This window comes from Numenius arquata, chromosome 1 (assembly GCF_964106895.1).
Source record: "Numenius arquata chromosome 1, bNumArq3.hap1.1, whole genome shotgun sequence".
Lineage (NCBI taxonomy): Eukaryota > Metazoa > Chordata > Aves > Charadriiformes > Scolopacidae > Numenius > Numenius arquata.
The window spans coordinates 6,855,569-6,878,005 of NC_133576.1; the positions used below are offsets into that span (position 1 = coordinate 6,855,569).

The 22,437-nt window shown below is 38.0% G+C and overlaps 2 protein-coding genes across 2 annotated transcripts in view; one reads left to right on the top strand and one right to left on the bottom strand.

The window, feature by feature from the left end:
* Positions 1-564: 564 nt before the first annotated feature.
* RIBC2 (RIB43A domain with coiled-coils 2) lies at positions 565-15,632 on the bottom strand. The gene is made up of 7 exons (XM_074154834.1): positions 15,513-15,632; positions 11,985-12,066; positions 10,078-10,422; positions 8,869-8,987; positions 4,601-4,828; positions 2,908-3,074; positions 565-1,963 (listed from the first exon to the last, which is right to left on the bottom strand). The coding sequence occupies exons 1-7, from the start codon at positions 15,630-15,632 to the stop codon at positions 1,882-1,884; spliced, it is 1,143 nt and encodes a 380-aa protein (XP_074010935.1). The 3' UTR covers positions 565-1,881.
* Positions 15,633-16,044: 412 nt separating this feature from the next.
* The window catches only part of SMC1B (structural maintenance of chromosomes 1B), a 33,479-nt gene continuing 27,086 nt past the window's right edge, over positions 16,045-22,437 (top strand). Inside the window, exons 1-7 of the mRNA XM_074146563.1 lie at positions 16,045-16,153; positions 17,897-18,085; positions 18,620-18,732; positions 19,411-19,614; positions 20,011-20,249; positions 20,794-21,052; positions 21,964-22,104. Coding sequence (XP_074002664.1) covers positions 16,045-16,153; positions 17,897-18,085; positions 18,620-18,732; positions 19,411-19,614; positions 20,011-20,249; positions 20,794-21,052; positions 21,964-22,104 — 1,254 coding nt within the window. The remainder of the gene's footprint in view (positions 16,154-17,896; positions 18,086-18,619; positions 18,733-19,410; positions 19,615-20,010; positions 20,250-20,793; positions 21,053-21,963; positions 22,105-22,437) is intronic.

The window sequence follows — 22,437 nt, forward strand, 5'->3', positions numbered from 1 at the left end:
ATTAACGGTACAAGCAAGTTTCCCTCTCAGCTCTGTTTTCCAACTTTTCTGAATAGCACAGTTTTCAGTTCCTGTATTCCAGCCACACTTCTTTACTCCCTAGTTTCTATCTATACTGCAATTAGTTCCAGTTGTATTAATATGCTAAAATAGGGACATATCTTTTTGTTCAGGGTTATCCTATCCCAAGACACTTGTTTACCTATTTTTATATTCTCCTTACTTGATTTTCTTCCTCCTCTCCATCCAGAGGGATTAACACGATGGTCTGTTCCAAACTCCTGTTGTTATTACCTGGTTCAAAATTTTAATTAGTCATATCGGCCTGATTCCCCAGGGCCACTATTTCAGCTGAGCAAACAGACCTATTTGAAAAGAGTCCCCTTTCAAGGAATGCAAACAGATCTGTTTGAACAGTCCCCCTTTCAAGGAATGCTTCCTTCAAACATCTCAAAATCCTCCTAATAGCATCTATCTCGAGTACCATGCATTTTTCATTATTTTCACAAAGATGAGAATAACTCAGTAGAGTTTACCTCATCCTCAGTTTCTTTAAACATCTTTCCTACTTAGCTTGGTGTAGTCATCTTCAACTTGTTTCACCAGAATTCAAAGTTGTCGCTAACCCTGCTACAAAGAACAATCAGCAGACTCCATGCCAATATAATGAGGATGCTTTTACCCCACATTCAGATTCTGGCAAGCTACACATACTTACTTCAAGATCTATTCCCATAAATGGCCTCTCTATTTTTTTAAGGGCTCACTATATTAAAGGTCTTGGATGTTTAGCTGAATCTCTCATTCTTTCTTCTGTTTTAGATCATGAAGACTTCTAACCCTTTTTCCTGTCCTCTGTATGTCATCTCTTTCCCTTCTGGATTATCTCCATCATCCATTTCTCTTGTGCATTTAGTTTCTAACATTGCTTCTTCATATTTTCTTCCCATGTGTTTCACTTGCCCATTTTTCAAATATCATTGACTGGCTAACCATAAAGACAGGAAGCAAACTGTTTCCCTGAATTACCCTGCACAAGCTGACATTTTTCTCCTTGATTTTGTTCGGTGCATGCCTGCTTTTTCCCCCCCCTCTTCCATAACATCTGTAAACTCTCCCTATACTCTTCTTTAGAGGCACACTACCCTTAAATCTTCTGTTATTTCTAATGAGTGACGGTTTATGTATGAATATTTTCCCCACTTACAATAACACACATTCCATTTCTGTCATGAATGGATGCTAAAATCATCTCGGTATATATTGAAATCTTCTCTTCTCATTCTTACTATTCAGGAAATAAAGGCAGTATTTCTGACCAACTTGTCCATTTCTTCCCCTTTGCTTCCTTTTGTGTCTGGCTGCATTTTTGCTTTAAAAAAAACAACCAAACAAAACAAACCACGAAAACCAAACAAAAACAAACACAAACAAACAAAACCAAAACTTTCTACCCAGGTCATCTTTATTCCCTCCCATAGAATCTGCCAAGTTTGCATCACTTGTGATCTATGTCAGGCAGCATTCCCCTCTGACCAAGTTGCATAAAGTACCATTATATTTTAAATTGTGATTCCTTCCCAGAAATTGATTTCTAAAGCCATGGATAATGTAAATATTACGACTAAGCCTGAGACACAACAGTCAAACAACTACTACTGAATCTACTAGTACCTTTTAGAAAAACAATCAAGTTTAAAAATTATTACAATGTTTTTCTCTTCTTAGAGCAGGTATGGCCTAGAAGACCGTCCTTTACTTTGAGTGCACTGTTTGAACAGGGTAGGGAACAGATAAAAATAATAAAACATGGGATTACTCAATTAAAAATTTTAATATGTCTACATACTTCTGTATATTTCAGGCTGATTATCCAGAATGTCACCGGCTGGTTGTATTAAACTGTGCGTAATACTGGCTTGTTGGAACATTTGAATATTCTTCTTCTTTGAGATAAATGTTCCTAGCAATAAATTTAAAAAATGCAGTTAGTAAATGTTTTCTCATTATAATATAGAAGTAACCTGGGAACCCTGAAGATGTAATGCATAAACATTCATAAATGCTCATAAAATTCAGAATTATTAGAAATGGAATTTCATTTCCCTAGATATCTTTTTCTCCAAAGTGTCTCAATATAGCAAACGTTTTTTTCATTCTAAAATAACCTTTCAAAAATCTCATAGTGAAAAACTAAATTAACACAATTCTGAATTTTTGCTTTCATAATAGGAAAGCATCATGTACTGGAAATTCTTTTGCAAAATGTATGTATGCATGCATGGTGAAAAAAAAAAAGGAAAAAAAAAAAAAAAAAAGACTGGAAGAATAGAACACCAAATCATTTAGTTTGAATTTTTTTCCCCTTCACATGTTATCTTTGTCCTTTCCCATGAGAGCAGACATAAGACCTGTCCACCAAGACATGTCCAGTGGTTAGTTAAAGAATCATCTTGTTTTGTCATGCATAATGGAAAAGCTCCACTTGTGCCATTAGCTTAACCCTGAGCTATAAGAAACTGGCAGTTCTACTGATACCCATCCTTTTTGTTTCAGAAAACTAAGGTATATTAAAGAAACATGTACTGTTGTACACCTGATAGCAAAATAGACAGCAAATTATATTATCTATATAAACTATCTGCTGTCAGCGGAAAACTTTTAAGAATTTCGGCTACTAATTCATACACGTGAGTCAGTAACAATCATAACTTACTCTTTGAAGATTGTTTAAACAGTACTGAAAAAACACATTTAAGCTGAATTGTTGATTTTTTAAAAAGTATAAAATTGTAACAAGTGTATTAAAAAAAATAATAAACAATACAAGTAAAAAAGCTCTTTGAAAGCCAACCTATTGTGTTAAAGATTTTTATTTGAGAAGAAGAAAACTCTTTTGGCACTTACTTTGATTTCTGCTCCAGAGATAGCTCTGTGTTTACACTATCTAAAGCTTGGCGGCGTTCCCGATTTTGTCGTTGTTGATGCCGCTCTAAAACCAACTGTGCTCTTGCAGCCTGTATTCTTTGCCTGTCCCATTCAGCATCTCTTTGGCGTTCTTCCTCTTTTAGTCTCTACAGGAGCAAAAAACCACTTCATTTTCTCTTTGTTCAAAGATGAAACAGTCTATATAAAGTCTGATTGGTAAATTCATCCAAACAAACTTGATTGCCTTTACTGAACACTAGGGGTAGCATTTGAAATAGGCAGAAAAAGTAAGCACTTCCAAAGTAGGCAGGAGCCTATGTGTTAGGCAGAAGTAAGATACTGCAGATGAGAAAGCTATCCTCTTCCAGGTAGCAAAAGAGACTCCTAACTCTGCACAAGGTAAAAAATTAGTATCTGCTGCCTGGCAGAAATTAATCAGTAGCTTACTATTTCTCTCTGACATATTAGCTCTCTAAAAAGCCAGAGGGGCAAAACAGATTTTTTTTTTTTTTTTTTTTAGAGTTCTTGTTAGCAGTTGTAACCTCTTGAGGTCGGAAGTTAGTAGTCATCATTATGACTTAAAACATGGCTAACTGAGTGTAATAACTGAGCCACCAACACCTGATGAGTAAACCCAAACTGTTTTTTCCTCTGCCCTGTTATATTATCCCTTCCTCACTTCTTGTCTGACATCACATTTAACTGATTCAAGAAACCAGGTCTGAAAAAACCTCACTTTTCTTGGTGGGGCTCATTTTCTGCCAACTTAACTACTCGATGTGTTTGCTTCAGGGTCATAGGAGAGACAGGAAAATGACAATTCTATCTTCAGCTTTAATAACAGCAGTAGGTAAGAGATAGTGTAGCATAAGGTATTGTAGGGATTAAAAAATAAAATTGAACAGCTATTCATTGGTGTCTATGAATCCAGTCTCTGCATTGAATGAGGTAAGTAGCTTCCTACTTCAGAATACCTGGGCCTGTATACTCGTGACTGCATAGGAAGGGTAGATTTCTTCATTTTGACTGCCTGCTTCCATCCACCCTTAGAGCAGCAATTATTATCAACATTTAGGTTTTCTACTGTAATTTCATCCCAGAGCATGGCTCATAGCTGTGTGGTATGGTAGAAAGGAAATTCTGTTGTATTCATGAACAATTTAATTTAAGACTATGAAATATGCATGAGCAGAATCACCAGACCTGCTCTATTTGTCTTGCTTGAGTACCCTTGAACATAAGAACACTACTCCTGCCTGCCCCGCTCTCACCCTCAGCTCCTGGCTTTTCTTCCCCTGTGGAGCAGCCCACTCCTGCTCATCCTTTGCAGGGACAGCTCATGCAGTCTTAAGTCCTGAACTGCACCATGAAGCCGGGCTCTCAGGCAGTGCAGGACCTTGCTCCTCAGCTGGGCCATCCCCTTGGCTCCACAGCAAATCTTCCTCTCAGCCTAGCTCCAGGGCTCTGGCCCACTCCTGCTGCTCCACAACATTTCCCAGCTGCTTCAGAGACACTGTGTTCAGTTTGATTAATTCAAGTTTGGGTAAAATTCAGGTCAATAGAAAACAGTCTCATAATGGGACATGCAAGGCAAACAATATTTTCTTCTACAAACTTGGTCTATAATATTATTAAAACCAGGAATACAGAATATGCACATAAGCTGAAATACCAGTTTCTCCAGAACTTGTTGCTGTTGAGAGTAACGGATTGCCATCAGCTGATCCTGATTCATTCCCTTCCATCGATCTGTGATTACACGATGGCTACCAAAGGAACTGACAGCTTGTTCAGGGTTTTCGGAAAGGAAGTCTCCTTGAAGAAGGCTGGAAATTTCAGCCATGTCATCCTTCATTTTTTGATACTTTTCCGACTTCTTTCTCTCAACTACTTCAGCAGCCTAAATTCAGTGAAAGGAAAGAACCGATAGTTTTTCCAAGAGAAAATATTAACTAAGGGATGCAATAAAGTTAGCATATCATAATAGATTTCTTTCCAACTTGCATACAATTGTCAACAGCATGACATATGAATACTATGATCATGGTCATATTGGCTAAGATTAAAGAAATGCATACTATTAGATTTTCAATGTTGTCATATCACATACAGCAAGTAGTTTGGAGAAAAAAAAAATTTGTTTTATAAGAAAAGCCAGAATTAAATAAAAAATAATTTTACATTTATCCACAAGCAAATACCAGTTGATATTTGGAGGCCAGACACAACAGAGAAGAAATTTATGATACAAATTTACAATCTTGAATCACTAGCCTTGGTATATATTACATATTAAATCTATGTGGAGAGCATTGTTAGCACTCTAAACAAACAGACAGGAGATGCCTATGTTAAGCCTGAAGATGCAGCCTTGAATTTGTTCCCTTTGCCTATACAAAATGCAAACTTGAATTGTATTATATGAATATATCTGTAGTATTAGAAATGATAATTTGCATTTGCTATGGAATCACTGTTCCTAATGTCTACTATAAGGTCATAGTCTCCTATTTAGAGAAAATTTTCTTCTTACAAAACTCCCGAAAGCAAATATTATGATTTTATTTTAAAAGTAATTACCTTCCAAAGAAGAATTAGACTACATAAACTAATTTGGAGTAAAACAATAATGCTATGTATGATCCAGTTCTAATCCTGTCTCATTCTTCTGTAATGCGTAAACTGAACCATCTGGAACAATGCACAGTGCCAGCTTCCATCTGGACAGAAGCCAGGTAATCTCCTTCTTGCTAGGGCACAAAGAGCACGGGTTGCCAGACCTGCTCCTTGCATATGTAGCTTTACGCATATACCTTTACCGCAACAGATCAGTGGATACCCATCCCTCCAGTTCGTCCAAGATTGTCTCATGCTCTGTTCAAAAATCACTGGCTCGAGAATACTCACTTTGCAAGTTAAGTAGAACAGCTCTGTACTTTTCTTGCCGATTTTCTTAAATCTAACAAGTCTATAAATATGAGGGCAGTAAATAAGAGATCCTCTATAATCATATGCTCTTGTTTACTTAGCGTTATTTACAAAGTGTCTTGGGAAGGATTCAAGTCCTGTGCTATATAAAATAAGAAGAAACTTAACTTTCTGATTTCAAGAACACAATCAGTATACCTACCACCGTACTACTAAACTGGGCATTCCCAAGTGTTACTATCCTTACTGAGGAACCTCTTTCTGCAACAGTAATATTCTGCTATGGAATCACAATCACATCAAAAGAAGCAAAAAATATATATTCTGGTCAGTCTTCATTTCTGTTACCTCGCTGCCAAATTAAAATGTTTGCTACTTATGTGCGAATGATTTCAGAAGGTATAAATGACAGTTTAAGCTAGTAGTAAAAGTCTTCTCATACCAAAGACAAAAGCAATGTTGGTAACACATACTTAGGTGAGAGAAAATCTGAATGTTTATTTTTAAAAGCATTAGTTTTCTAGACACTACACACACTTAAAATGCTTAGAGTAAAGGATCCTTCACCACTGGAAAATACGGTACCATATAATCAATTCATTGTCCTGCTAATTAATTGCAGAAGAACAAAAAAACCCCATTAGCAATAAGCTTGTCAGCAATAAAGTCATTGGTAAGTGGAGGAAGTTGAATCACTGTCACAGGGAGAGGCAACATCAAATCCTGTAATGAGGGCAGGCTGTGATGAACTGAGATATCCTACTCTCAGTCATCTGCTGGGATTCTTTACCAATTGACTAGCAGATTGACCAAAAAAAAAAAAAAAAAAAAAAAAAAAAAAAAAAAAAAAAAAAAATCTTTCTCCAGGAGTACATGACTTACCGGTTTTTGTGTTTGCAGTTTCTTGTTTGGATTGTTTTTTTAAAAAAAAATAATTTTTTTTACCCTAATTATTTTTTTCCCTAAAGATACTGGCAACTTTAAGGACTACAGATGATAGCCATGGAGATAATTATTGATCTGAAGCCAAATTCTAGGAAAAGTCTTCCTCTCTGAAGATGTATTCCCATGTTATACTTTATCCAAACTATAATAACTGCGGGTTGCCTTAGGAAGGGTGGGGTTGCTTTCTCCCTTCGTTTACTGCCACCTCAGACTCTGCATTCACTCCTCTCTGAGTCAGATCTAGCAGTCACTCATTCTAGACCAGGGTTCATTTTCTTTTGGATTTGAGAAACTATCTAACATACTGAAGCTTCATGATCATTAGATCCACTGCAAGAGACACAGCAGGAAAAAAAATGAATGAAACTTAGGGAACAAGAAAAAGGAGTTCTTTTGGCAGTCACTGACAGGTGGATGTGGGTAGAGAAAAACACAGTGTCAGACTGCACCCTCAAGCGGTTAAGGTCTTCAAACTGGCTAGCTTCAGAATGCTGAAACTGCTAGAGACTTCTCTTTGATGCATCTGAGGTCAGATACAGAGATTTCTTCTGTGAAGTTCATTCTTAGGCTGAATGCCCTAGTTTTCTCTCTTAGGAAAAAGACGTATAGAAAATCCCTCTGTAACATAGCTTCCTCTTATAGACAACATCACTGAAAGGCCTGGCAACCTGAAACCTCTGGCTGCCATGTTTAATGAAGAAAAGCAGCAACTGTGCTAGCACATCATTTCAGGGTTAAAAAAAAAGAGCTTTTCTCAACCATCAGCAAATTAAGGAAATGCTGAAAACAGGATTGTGGTCTTAATTAACTACCTTAGAAAGAAAGGAAAAGAGCTGCAAGCCGTAACTCCAATCTATACAACATAGCAAGGGACAGTAAGACCTAAGAAAAGACTGTTGTCCCAACCTCATTATCATGGCCTTATGTTAGAACAAAGAGCATATTTAATATGCACACAAGGCAAGTAGAATGCATATGCCCAAACATTAAAAACCACACCAAACACAAACCTCCCACCCCACCCCATCCCATCCCATCCCATCCCCAAACCCTGTCACAAAATCAGGATTTTTTACATGGCATCAATTGGTATGACAACAATTATTTGGGATACTACTGCTACTCCAAGTGTACCAGCCACTTAGGGTACTTTTGTGGCTATTTGCATAAAATGCTGTTCAGTAGCCATGACTTCAAGCAGTAAAAGCCTTTTCAATTACTTTGGGCTATGTATAAACAAAATTACATGCCAAATGTGTAAGTGTTGCTTGAGCCTTTCAGGGCACAAAGACTTACATGCTTATAGACTTAAAGCAAAAGATACCATACTTACTTAATGTAGGTAATTTAAATGTGGCTTATTTTTATAGGACTAAGTAATTATAAGCTAATTCAAAGCAAACGTAGTTTAATCAAACTAACAGCGTCCATGTAGCCATTTGAGCTCAAAGTACAAGCTGGATGGGAAAAAAAATCTGTGCAGTAAGATAAAGAACTGGAGCATGACAGATGATGGTACTAAGACAGATAAAGATTCATGTTGTGTTTCAATAGGTTCCAAAGCATGCTTGGTAAACAACCAAGAGACACGTGCAAAAATACCAATGAAGTAGCCAAAGTGCCAAAACCAGTGGTTCTGGGCAATTAACGTAAGCAATAAAGACAAAAAAGCTACTGGTAGTAATGTTTCCACACAAGCAAAAAGAAAGGCAGGCAGACACAATTAAGATTATCCAGTGGCCGACATGAAAACAGAGGGAAGCGTGGCAGGCTTTTGCTGTACCCCAGCTGACAGACTAAAAGTCCCTGAGAGACTGGGGAGTTGTTGCTGCCCTCTGGTCAGCAAGCTGAGAACCAGGAGGGAGAATTTTGACAGAGGGTAACTAGATAGAGGATAGCTATATCCTTGCAGAGGACAAAGTGAATAAATTCTATCTTCCAGTAACTGAAACAACCTTGGAAGTTACCTGCTAAGAAAACTCTGTGAAAACATCATTACTCATTGTACTTTTGCTCATCTTATTTTCCTTCTGTATCTCCACTTTTTAAAAAACAACATTAATTTACCTGTGTTCTATTGAAATCTTTAGTAGCTGCACAAACAGCACGCTTGTTTTCTTCTTCTTTTCGTTGCTGCTCCATAGCCTTTTGGTCAAGTGCAATCCTATTCTTATCATAAAGATCATCTAAAATAGATTAAAATGAAATTTAGTCAATATTCATGGACATGATGTGCCATTTGAGTAAGCCACTGTAAGAAAGAGAGAGAGAGAATAGCTACAGATAGAGTAGACTGAATTACACAATTATTTCCAAATCCTACCACCAAAGCTTCCGATCTAGGAATATCAGGTGACTCATGAAATCAGTTTATTACGTAACCAACCTTATCTTAACAGTTACAGTTAAAATGAAAGAGTATGTTAAAGTCTGTTATGCAGAAAAAGTGTTTCAAGACAAGTTAGAGAAGAAAATTCAGTATTATTTTGTCTGCTACCGAATAGTAAAGATTGGACAATTTGGTCTGATGAATCATAGAATGGTTAGAGTTGGAAGGGACCTTAAAGATCATCGAGTTCCAACCCCCCTGCCATGGGCAGGGACACCTCCCACTAGAGCAGGTTGCTCAAAGCCCCATCCAGCCTGGCCTTGAACACTTCCAGGGATGGGGCATCCACAACTTCCCTGGGGAACCTGTTCCAGTGCCTCTCCACCCTCACAGTAAAGAACTTCTTTCTGGTAGCCAATCTAAATCTCCCCTCTTTCAGTTTAAAACTGTTACCCCTTGTCCTGTCACTACATCTCCTGACAAAGAGTCCCTCTCCGGCTCTCCTGTAGGCTCCCTTCAGATATTGGAAGGCTGCTATGAGGTCTCCCTGGAGCCTTCTCTTCTCCAGGCTGAACAACCCCAACTGCCTCAGCCTGTCTTCAAAGGAGAGGTGCTACATCCCTCTGATCATCTTCATGGCCCTCCACTGGAAGTAAACATACCATCTAGCATGCAAAACAGATGGTTTTTCAGAATGCTCTGATACTTCGAGGTGTAAAACAGAAATTAAATCATCACGTTATTAAATATAGATTTCTTAAGTGAGAAATTGAATAGATCAGAGCTTGTAAAGTAAGAACTGCTTCAGTATTTCCAAAAGCTGAATATTGAATATATTAAAATACCACTATGTCAGACTCTGACACAATAGGCTATACCATAGTTTTGTCAGATACACCAGAATTTCAGAAAAAGCAGATTAAAACCTAATTATCTTTTCTCGTTACCTGCAAATTTTTGATCAGCTAATGCATTCTTCCAGTCCCTCTGTTGCTGAAGAGACCACTCTCTTAACTGCTCCTTTTGAAATTTCATTCTCTGATCATAGTTTAAGTCTTCACCCATAAACTTCTGCAAGCCAGATACAGTACATCGAGGATCATCATCTGAAAGTCGAGCAGGTTTATCCTTCTTTAGGGCTTGTGGATCAGACAGGTCAAATTCACGTCTTGTTTCTGGCTTCTGAAAGTTCTTCTGAAATTCAGTGATAGCCTTATTTATGTTTCTGATATCATTTTTCTGTCGTTCTTCTAACATACACATTATCTTGTCATTTTGCTTCATTTCATTAGCTAGAGAAAAATGAACACAATGAAAATACAGTTCTTAGAAGTGCATGTGTATTGTGGAAGTGCATATGTAAGATAGAAAATAAAATTTTGAAGAGGAATAAATAGAATATAAGTCTTCAAACTTCTATACCCTAGGAAAGAGTATTTTATCTATGAGTACCAGCCCAGCAAACACTCTAATGTTAGTAATATTTACTTCTAAAATACTTTCAGTTTTTTTAGGAATCAATTCTCTTATTAATGTTACAATGAAATATATGGATGTGAAACAAAGACAATAATAAAAATTTGTAGAATTATGAGGTTTCATTTAATTAAAACTTGCAGTAACACATGAAACGTACCGTATACTAATTCTTCCCATTTACTTTTAGTTTACAGTTATAACTGAAATACATTAAGTTGCTTATGTAGAAAAAAAAATTTGGTCTCCCAATGAAAGGAATATAGTTTTTTCATAGTTCCAATAATTTTTCTAACCATACCACTGAAAGAATTGACTGTGACTAACAGTTTGTTTAGAGCTTAATAGTTCTTGTCCATTTAATCAAAATGCTCCAATTGATTTAGTTTTAAAGAGAAATAAACAATCAACAACAAAAAAACCCAAAAACCAAACACCCAGAACTAGCCATTCTAGCCATTTAAATATAATTCTCAAGAAAAGATAAATTCCTCTGCTGCCAGACTACACATTGCTTCTGGCAGTTTCCTAGGAGTCAAAGTCTGACAGGTATTCTGCCAGGAAAATCACAAGCAGCCATAGAAGCACAGCATGGAAGTTGGCAGCTCCATTCTAGCTCTTCTTGAAACCCACAGAGAGCTCAGTCTGTGGGACCTTTTCACATGATACCACAGGAAAACATTCCAAACACAGAGGGCCACAAAGGGTTTTGAGGTCAGGGGACATGGCTGAAATATTTGTGTGGCTACGTGTTCTGACTCAGCAATGGCTCTTACTTACTGCCCTGTTGTAGAGGACTCATGCTTCGAGCAATAATAATCCATAAAGGATTCTAAAGAATCTATATACTCTGTTGAAGAATCACTGGACAGAATATGGGTTTACTCTACAAGAAAGCAATCAAACAAATTTGCAACTACTATTCTGAAAAGAACAGCATTAAGTAATTAAGTTTTTGTAAACACTCCCTTATCTTCAGGTCTCTAAACAATGCTATTTGTCAACATTTAGTAAAAGAAAACACTGACAATTCTGGCCTATTAGGAAATGTATACCAGTTTAGTCATGTCAATATGAATCTTCAGATACTGAGGAAAACAGATACTGTACCAATGCAAATGTACGAACATAAATAGGACTACACATTATAGTATTCAGTTTGTATGAATCTAGAGAATAAGCCTATAACGGTGCTTATATATATATATATCTTGATTGATAGATTTATATAGCTAGAGATACATAGCAAGATTCAAGGAGATAGGCTCCATTTGGAAATAAATATGGCAGTTTGAAATACGTGAAGGGAAAAAGCAGGAAACAGATGGCAAATTACATTTAACTCTTCACAGTAATATCAGAGTATCTATGAATATACCAAGTTCTTCATGTCGTGCTTTTTCAGCTGCTTCTTGAATTTTCCTCTCCTTGACCTGGGCATCCAGTGCATCTTTATCAACCTATTTAAATGGAGAAAAAAAAAAAAAGCAGCTCTTTAAAAGATACTATGTTTGAATGATTAAAAACAGGCATTGTCCAGCTACATTGATTCACAGTTGTACAAGACAGATATAAAACCACTACCAATAGAATAAATATACATCTCTATTTAATGTAGGCAATATAAAACAAAAATCCAGAAACAGCAAAATTCTTGTTTCCTTTGTTTTACTAATTATAGGTATATTCTTCCACTGAATCAGAACCAAGACATTTACATGATATATAGAGCTATAAATACAAACATTTTACACAGAACATGTGTTCCCCATCCTAGATGGCATTTTTACTTAGTTTTTCTTATTTTTCTGCTTTCATTTACATAGTGGGTAAGTATTTTGACAGTCAAGATGGCAGGAAGTTGTAATAGTTCAGATTTGAAAAAAATATAGACTATTCACTGAAAGTACCTTGAAGAAATAACAGGGAACAGAAAGAAATTTTCCAGTCTGATCTGACAGAGAATAAGATTCACATGGTTGCCAAAACACAATATTCAATGTAATTTGAGACACGTGAAGACATCTACAATGAGCGGACTGAAACGATACATAATAGTCACATCCCTGGAGAGTGGTAGCTGAGCAAGGCGTAATAGCAGCCACCTACATTTTAGGCAAGAATTGAATCCTGCATTTTTCGAGAGAAGGTGGCAAAATAATAGGCAGAACCCTGGATTTAATATCTTCTTTTTTCTTTTACTGGTCAAGTCACTTAATGTCTTTAAAAGATTTATCAAAAAACAATGACAATTCTTCAAGAATCTGCTAAACTATTTTGATAGTCTTTGCCTAAAAAATATTCAGATCAAGATAGAAAGACCTAAACAGATTATGGCTGAAAACACACATTGTTAATGCTGTAAAGGTCTACTGACTATACCAATCAAGCAAAGAGGTACATCTGTAAGCGAGAGTAAAACCATAAAAAATTCTACAGGGTATCATTGTCCAAAAACAATGGTGTCACGGGCATATATATCAACTCATTTAGAGGGCTCATTTGGGAAACCAACCTTTCAGTGTAACTATATGAAACATTGTTAAGAGAAATTCAATATGACTCCATTAGTAACTTGCGGCAGTAATACAGGCGAGGCAATGTGAGACTTGTGTGTGTAAATTCAGTTACGCTAACAGCTCTCCCCCTTTTGAACAGCTTTCACTTGACAAGAATAGAACCCTAAAACAACAATTCCTAGTCCCATAAAGCTACATGTTTAACTTCTGAGCATTAAAATAACAAATTCCTTACCATAAACAGTTTGACGCAGCTAATTTCTAATCTACTTGTATTTATGTATAATAGTTCACATATACACGGGAAGTAATTTTTCATTTGGACTACTCATCTTGGGAAATTACTGATTTACTGTGGATAAACTCTTAAATCTATAAGTGAAGAGAGCAGTATCTTACTTTTCCATTACTCAGATGAGGAAACAGATACAGAAGTCTAATAATAGAACTAGTAATAATCAAGGAGAAAAATTAAAATCTCAGTTGCCATTCTGCTTTCCAGTCAGTATATTATCTCCATGCTTTTAAACTACTCAATCCCTGCTTAAGGATTTGTGGTCTAAGTCAAATATCGCCTTGATTTTTTTTTTAATTTTGTTACAGACAACTGCTCAGCTAAACTGGTGAGAGAGAGACAAAAAGCAAAGAATCTAAAACCACATCAGAAATACTGATATAGTATATCTCTGTATAAATTTGTTGACTCTTCTTGCTTTGGACTTGGCCTAATTTCAAAGCTCAAGAGTAGCTCCTTCTGTCAGCAGTCATTGTTCAGCCAAGGAATAAGATACATTGAATGACGTTAATCAAAATATTTAAAAAATTCTTCCAATAAACTCTCCTTCATTTTTTTGTCTCATGTAAATGGATCTATCAAAACCCGTCTGATAGTTCTGCTAAAGTGTTTGAGAAAGACCTTCAGATGGTGTAGTACAGTATTGCTCAATAAAGTACATAGAGATCTATCAATTTTCATTGAGAATTTCTATTTTACATTGTCAGGAAAAATCAGACACATCAATTAATTCCACATACATAAATATGGTCTGATGGATCTGTCATATTTTGCCTGATGCAAACTAGGAACCAACTACAGGATCCCTTTCAGCAATAAATCTCTCACAGCACCGATTCTAGCTTCTAGTGAGAATCAAACAGATGAGGGAAGTATCAGCACAGCAGAAAGGTAAAAAACACTTATTTGTTTACACCCTACCGCGTGATCTGACTCTGCAAGGCTTCTGGCTTACCCCAAAGCAAAGCACTGAATCATAGAATGGTTTTGGCTGGAAGAGACCTTTAAGATCAAGTACAACCGTTAACCTAACACTGCCTAGTCCACCACTAAACCACGTCCCTCAGCACCCCATATACACGTCTTTTACATAGCTCCAGGGATGGTAACTCAACCACTTCCCTGGGCAGCCTGTTCCAATGCTAGATAACCCCTTAAGTGGAGAAATTTTTCCTTGTATCAAACCTAAGCCTCCCTTGGCACAACTTGAGGCCATTTCCTCTTGTCCTATCGCCTGTTACTTGGGAGAAGAGACTGACCCCCATCTTGTTACACCCTCCTTTCAGGTAGTTGTAGAGAGCGATAAGGTCTCCCCTGAGCCTCCTTTTCTCCAGACTAAACAACCCCAGTTCCTTCAGGCACTCCTCATAAGACTTGTTCTCTAGACCCCTCACCAGCTTCATTGTCCTTGTTTGGACCCGCTCCAGCACCTCAAAGTCCCTCCTGCAGTGAGGGGCCCAAAACTAGACACAATATTCCAGGCGTGGCCCCACCAGTGCCGAGTACGGGGAGGTGATCACTTCCCTAGTCCTGCTGGCCACACTACATACATGCTATATTAAGTTAGCTCCTACACAGATATCGAAAAATGGGACTTGATCTTTCTTTCCTATTAAGGAAAAATGTAATCTTGCCCTTGAACCCTACAGCAGTGAGGCACAAGTCCCCCTCACGCTCACTCGCGCGCGCTCTCTCTCTCACACACCCCCACACACTCTCTCCAGCGATAGGTGCCAAAAATAACTGTTGACGATACCTGGAGAATCTCAACTCGCTTTTGCCAGCACAACTTTTTGAAAGCGCCTCAGCCCTCTAAAAGACCCACCAGGGCGTTTTCTCCCCGTTTCCCGCCCTTACCTGGGACCGCGCGTGCTCGCGGGCACTTGTGAGGCGCTGAGGGGGCGCGCGCTCCCCGCAGCCGTTGAGGCGGCTGCCTCCCGCCCTCCCTCCCACCGGCCTGCCACAGGTGTGCCCCCCCCCCTTCTTTAGACCAGTCTCCTCAGGAAAACACATAGGAGCGGGAGACGGGGAAGGAAGACGACAGCGCCATCCCTCTCCCCCTCTGGGCCGGGGGCTCGGGCCGCGCCCTCACCCCGATGGTCCGCAGTCGCGCGTTGAAGATGCGGCTCTGCCGCTGCAGCTCCCGCTGCCGCCGTCGCTCCAGGGCGGCCGCCTCCTCCCGCAGCTCCCGCTGCAGCCTCAGCCGGCTCATGGCGCCGAAAAGGGTGACCAGGCGCCGAAAAGGGTGACCAGGCGCCGGCCGGGAGCGCAGAGTGACCGAGCCCAGTTGCCCGCCGGCAGAGCAAACACAGGGGGTCGCTATGGCAACGGGAGCCCCGCCCCTTCTCCGCTTGCCCCGCCCCCTCCGCGCGCCCAACGTGGCGGGGCGGTGTGGCTGGGAGCGCGAGGCGGGTAGCCATTGCAGGCCTGGCGTCGGGAGCGTCGCCGCCTGCTGAGGGGGGGAGGCTGCCTTGGGGATTTGGGGGCCGAGGGAGAGCGGAGGCGGTTTTCCCTCTCCCGGATTATAAACTTGTAAAAGACACTTGTTGATTATTTAAATCTTGGGGGGGGGAGCGAGCTCATGGGCTGACGGCCTCGGTGCCTCCTCGCCCACTGCTGCAAGGATGGGTTACCTGAAGCTGCTGGTGATGAAGGACTTCAAGTCGTGGCGGGGGCAGCAGGTTATCGGCCCCTTCATGAGGTTCAGCTGCATCATCGGGCCCAATGGATCAGGTAGCAGGCTGGAGGGAGGGATCATCAGGCAGCTGTTGGTCCTGCGTCCTCAGTCAGGATTGAGGTTTCCATTTTGGGAAGCCTTTGCTAGGCCTTTCTGTGAACACCCCGGGGCCTGACAGGGAGGGGGTAGTAGCTGAACCAGTGCAGGCCCAAGAATAGGATCAGCATGGCCACACTGCACTGGTGAGGGTGGTGATAGCTTGCCCACTGTGGTGCAGAGTTACCGGGCTTTGGAGGCTCCTAATCTGCCATTGCTACTTTAACTGAAAGTAAAAGAGTTTTCCAGCATGGAAGGCCAGAGGCAGGGTGGTTGAAGGAATTTCCATTTCTGGTTGTCTTCTCTGTTCTTTCCAGCCATTGTAGAACAAGCAGTTTGCAAACAGCATGCCTTGCCTCTGCCACTCCAGTTCGTGGTTCAGCTTACTAAGGTCACATGAAGATGATTTTGCTTTAATACTGTGTGTTGTAAACTGTAGTAATGGAAAGCTACTTCTTGATTTGAGTCTGTGGTATCTGCCACGTGAGTAAATACCTCTGGGAAAGAGTAGCTTTCTGGGATGGTCACTGTGTTGTAATTTAGTCCACAAGAGCCTTCATTCGTAGATGTGACTCCACATTGTTATGCTGTAGGTGCTGGAGCTTTTTAAATTTATTCGCTTCTTCTGAAAGTTCCATTCAACAAATGGGATTTTATCTTTTATTTGCCAGAGAACAATATGATAGGAGGTGAGGACTGTCCTAACAAAGAGCCACAAGGATGGGCTTAGCATTTGGTGTTAATTTTCCCAGTCTGTTAATGATTTAGTTCACGATTTAGATTTCTAGATTCTGTTGTTTCTTTGCTTATCTAATTGAAGGGGGAATGTAAGTAAATTACTTAGCATTATTCTCATATTCTTTATCATCCTGTCCCCACTTTTCCGTATTGGAAAGACTCAAAATTATGGATACTTTTTTCAGGTACTTTTCCAATTAAATCTGAATACATTTTATAGATGGATTCAGGGGAAAAAAATATGAATATGTGTAAAGTCTGAATTGAGTTTTTTAGTTATCTCTTTTCCCTCCTAGTGTTCATCTGTTTCCCCCCGGTATTCTTCTTTTTCTGAAACTTTGGAGAGTAAGTCAAATTTTTGCCAAAGTAGCGAGGTTGAAGGCAGAAGATAATTGAGCTGTCAACAGAAATGCTCAATACTAAAGGGGAAAAGCAAAAAGAGGATTCAACGAAGAGAATTTTTGTTGAGGGAGTATGATCAGAGAACTTTGTTGCTGTGGTGAATGGGTCTGGGAAAACGCTTGTATTCTTTACAACACTGGATTTCTAGTTATATGGTAGGGTGCTTAGGCAGCAAACCTCACTGACTGCATTATATAAAGGAAACTATCAAGTAAGGATTGTGATGTTGCTCACTCAGTTTAAGTAATGACCTCTAGATATGCCTGTGTTTAAAAAAAAAAAAAAAAAATAAAATCTGTTCAACAAGACAAACAAATAACAAATCAGTTTTGTGATGATTTTTATTACAGACAGATTTATTATCTGCTGCCAGTGTATTACATTGTAGAAATTTATTTCTTTATTATGTGCAATATTTTTTCCTCAATGGAGTATAGAATTAGAAATAGAATTAATAAAGACTTCTGCATTTATGTATATGTTTTTTATTTAATTGTTAATCAAATGCCTATGTTCGTTCCTGCCATGTCAAAGCAATTTTTTTTAATTTTTATTTTTTTAAGGAAAATCTAACATAATGGATGCTGTTAGTTTTGTGATGTGTGAAAAGATATCTAATTTGCGAGTTAAAAGTGTCAGAGAACTTATTCATGGAGCACATGTTGGAAAGCCAGTTTCTTCTACAGCTAGTGTGAAGATAGTGTATTGTGAAGAAAATGCTGAAGAAAAAACATTTGCAAGAGTTATCCGTGGTAGGTACTAGATTCTGTTGCGCATACTTCCTGTTGTCTGATGTATAAAAAATGGAGACCAAGAATATTCAACTTTGAATTTCAGGTGCCTAATATTCTTTCTTATTTGGGTGGATTAAGCCAATGAGTATTGCAATACCTCTTATACTCCTTCAGTAGCATTTTGACAGCCAAGTGTAATAATTGAAAAAACATTCTGGGGCAAAGTTAAAAATTAAAGAAGTGATTAATATACGTTCTTTGATCTGTAGATTTCCACTTGGAATATGTAGCTGGTGTAGGCTCTAGAAAACAGGATCTAACACCTTGCTGCAAGCACAAGCACTTTAGCGTCTGTCAATGCGTTTTGGAAGTATGCAACTGGAATTTTCATACAGAAAAATGAAATTAATGAAATTACTAAGGGAATAATTGAAATTTATTTTCTTCTTTGAGGAAATTGCCCAGTTAAATTGTTCTACTAGTTTTGTTCTTTTCATATGGATTTTGGGGCTTAGCCATTTTATAGTAATTTTTTTTTCTTTCCTGCTTCAGGTACTTGTACTGAATTTTTTTTCAACAATAAATCCGTCAGCCGATCTACTTACATATCTGAGCTTGAAAAAATAGGCATCCTTGTCAAAGCTAGGAATTGTCTTATTTTTCAGGTAAGCATTTAAGGTACTTATAAGGAAACAAAAAAACCAAGCCTCTGAGATTATTTCATAGGAGTACACAGTTACCTATTTGACAGAAAAGAGGGCACCCTTAGCTAATTTCAAGCCAATATGTTTTTTTCCTGGCCTCAGCCAAGAATTACAGGACTGCAAAATGGAAATAATGCATTTTGTGTGTACATGAGTGTGCTAGTAAGAAAGAAGCTAATCTGGAAGAAATTGAGTACTTGTGCTATTCAGAGTATATAAGACAATGTGAGTCTTTATTTATAAATGTTTAGTGTATTAAATTTTAGGAATGTGATAGATTGGAAAAGATAATTTCATTCAGTTCCTTTAAGGGGGCTAACGAGATTTAATTTTGTCATTTTGATACTGCTCACTGATTTGTGCAGGTTGATTTAGTTTGAAGGTGTTCTTCGTAGACCTTATCTGACATTCTAAAAGTTTTAGTGATGTCATTTAATTAGATGAGGTGGCTAAGTGATAATTTTTTTGGTAGTAAACTCTTTCTTGGGTTTGAATCTAACAGTATTTCCATCCAATTCTGTTAACCATATATATCAGGAAATAAATCTGTAGTATATGATCTTAGAGAAGAAATTCATCTGAGACAATATAATGATCTACAGTACTGTATTTTTTTTTTTTTTTGCAATTTTGGTTTAGGGCACGGTAGAATCAATTGCAATGAAGAAGCCGAAGGAGAGAACTCAACTTTTTGAACAGATCAGTAATTCATGGGAATATGCTGAAGACTATGCACGAAAAAAGAAAAAAATGCAGCAAGCAGAAGAAGATGCACAGTTTAATTATAACAAGAAAAAAAGTGTTGCAGCAGAACGCAAACAAGCAAAGACGGAGAAAGAGGAGGTAACTCTAAGCTCCTTTTTTCCATGTTAATATTTCAGATTTTGCATATTTTATAAACTTAAATTCAGGTTTTCTTAAAAAAAAATGAATAAAAACAACCAGCTTCTGTTGTTTTTCATCTAGTGTGTTTTTCAGTACGGTATAATATATAATAATTTAGTATCATGTAAAAGGGTAGTGGAATACATGTAATAAAATCTAAATAAATGGAAGTGTAGATTTGCCAGTATAATTAATTAAAGTGTTAACTTAACATGTTTAAGTTTTATGATTAGTCTACATTACTGGAATTATAGCTACTGGTACATCATCTTAGATAATTTTAGACTTGAAATTAGACTGCTAGTGATTAAAAATCCTTTTTATAAACCATAAGTAAAATTTTAATGTTGGTAGGCAGAACATTACCAGATGCTTATCAAGGACCTGGATGAAGAAAGGATACAGCTGAAGCTTTTCCGGCTTTATCACAATGAGAAAAATATTGACTTTCTGAAAAAAAGTTTGGATGAAAAGAATATGGAGGCTAGTATCAAGAAAGAGTCTCTTTCTGCAGCAGAAGATGCATTTAGAGCCAAGAAAAAAGTGCTTGGTGTACTGAACAGAGACCAACAGCACATGGAAAGAGAAATGAGGTAGGTTTTCCAATCAGGTTCTCCAAAGGTTGAGTTAAAGCATTCTCTGCATTGGGAATTACTTGGCAGGCATGCATTTCCTCATAAAGCAGCTGGGTGATATCCCAATGCTATGGAAATCAGTTTGCAGCAGTTTACTAAAGTAATATCTAGACATCCATTTCACTTCCACCACCACACCTAAGTTGTCAGTAATTTCATTATATAAATACTTGTTTTCTATCAAATGCTTTTAAAGGCTGTGCTTCACTTCTTCAACTCGTATTTTCAGTGGATAGTTTAAAAAAAAAAAAAATCACCTGTGGGTATGTAACCTTGTGGTCGACAATTGATTATTTGCATGCGTGTGTGGTTGGGAGGGGGTGTTCTTTTTCTTTTGTTGTGGTTTTGTTGTTTTGGATGTGCTTTGTGATTGGTTGTTGATTGGGGGTCTGGTTTGTTTTGGGGTGGGTTGGTTGGTTGTTGGTTTTTTGGCTTTTGTGCCTTTTTTTGTGTGTGTGGTTGGGTTTTTTTATTTGTTTTTTTTTTTTTTTTTTTTTTTTAGGACTCTGGAAGCATCACTGATTCAGCAGAGACCCCTCTATATAAAAGCAAAGGAAAACACTTCCTACCAAATCAAGAAAGTAGAAATGTCTAAAAAATCTCTAAGGGACAAGGAGAAATCCTGTGAAAAGGAAAAGCAGAACATAAAAGAACTAGAGACAGAATTGAATGATATTGAGAAGGCGTGGAAAGCATTTGAGAAGAAAACTGAAGAGGAGATATTGCAGAGAGCAGCACGTATTGAGTTGGAAGAAAGTCAGGTGAATTGGGAAGCCAAAAAGTACTGTTTACTAGTGAAGTCCAAAAATCCCCACTGATGACAGAGAAACCATTGTTTCGCCAATAACCTGTAATTTCTATTGATCTTTTTGCTGTTGTCAGCTGAGGTACAGAAATACTGTCTTCAATTAGGAAAAAAACCAAGAAGATAACAAAAATGCAAACAGGACTTGGTAGTATACATCTACTATGGATCAGAATCTAAACCAGGTAGCTCACTTGTGAGCTATTTTAAGTTGTTTTAGAAAGAAAGGACTGCATCACTCTGCAGTAAATTCATATTTGAAGAGGCTATCATTGCAACCATATGGCCAGAAACACTTTTAAAACTAAGTGCTAGCTTCTTTTCTCCTCTCTCCTCCTTAAAATAGTTTCTGATCAATTCATGGAGAACCTGCACGGTCGTTCTTTTAGTTTGTGGATCTTCCTGCTCTGCACTTTAGAAGTATTTGGTCACTTAGTCATAACGTTGCAGGATTGTTTAGAATTCTGTTTTATAAGTTCACCTAAAAAAAGACCACATAAGAATGCTGTAATTTTAAATACCAAAACTTGCACTAATTTTGGGTTGTGCAAAAACTTGGTGTTAACCTTAAGATTAACTGTGAAGTACTGTAAACTTTATAAACTTTCCTGAAAAATAAGTAATTAGAAGTCTGAAACAAGAACGTAGACAAGAACTGTTAAGTGTAGGCTTTGAGTTGAATCTTTCTCTAGTAAGATATAACTTCTGATAATGGAATTAGTAGCTGGAAAGGTCTTCTGGAGAATTCAGTGGTTTGCATAGCTGTAATTATGATAAAGTAGCGATTACTAATTGAGGCTGTAACAACATGAGTCTTCCCACATGCAGTGGAGTAAATTAATTTATATTTTTTTGTTATTTGTCCAGCTGGAACGCTATAAAGAGCTAAAGGAAATAGCAAGAAAGAAAGTAGCTACACTAACCCAGCAGCTAGAAAAGCTTCGTTGGGAAGAAAAAGGGGATCAAGAAAGGCTGAAACTTAACTGGAGGAAGAAAAAAGAAGTTGAGGTATTTGTGTCAAGCTAGAGTTGTGTTTTAAGGAGAAAAATGTTTCTCCACCCCTCCCTCTGGTATAAATGTCTATATAAATGTGTTCAATGCTTTGACATAAACAAATCCTCAGCAAAGGAGATAACGTTGCAAGTGTTAGTTCAGTTTCATATTGCAACACATTTAGCAAAGGGCTTCTAAATTTGTTCAGAGAATGGTTGTGTGGGCCCACACTGAAGATTTGGTTTTGAAATCTTTGGCTCTAATATTTTACAGTTACTCAGAACATATGCTTAACTGTAATCAGTTCCTCTTTTTATAAGTGCAGCGTGCGTTTCTGAGATGTCCTAC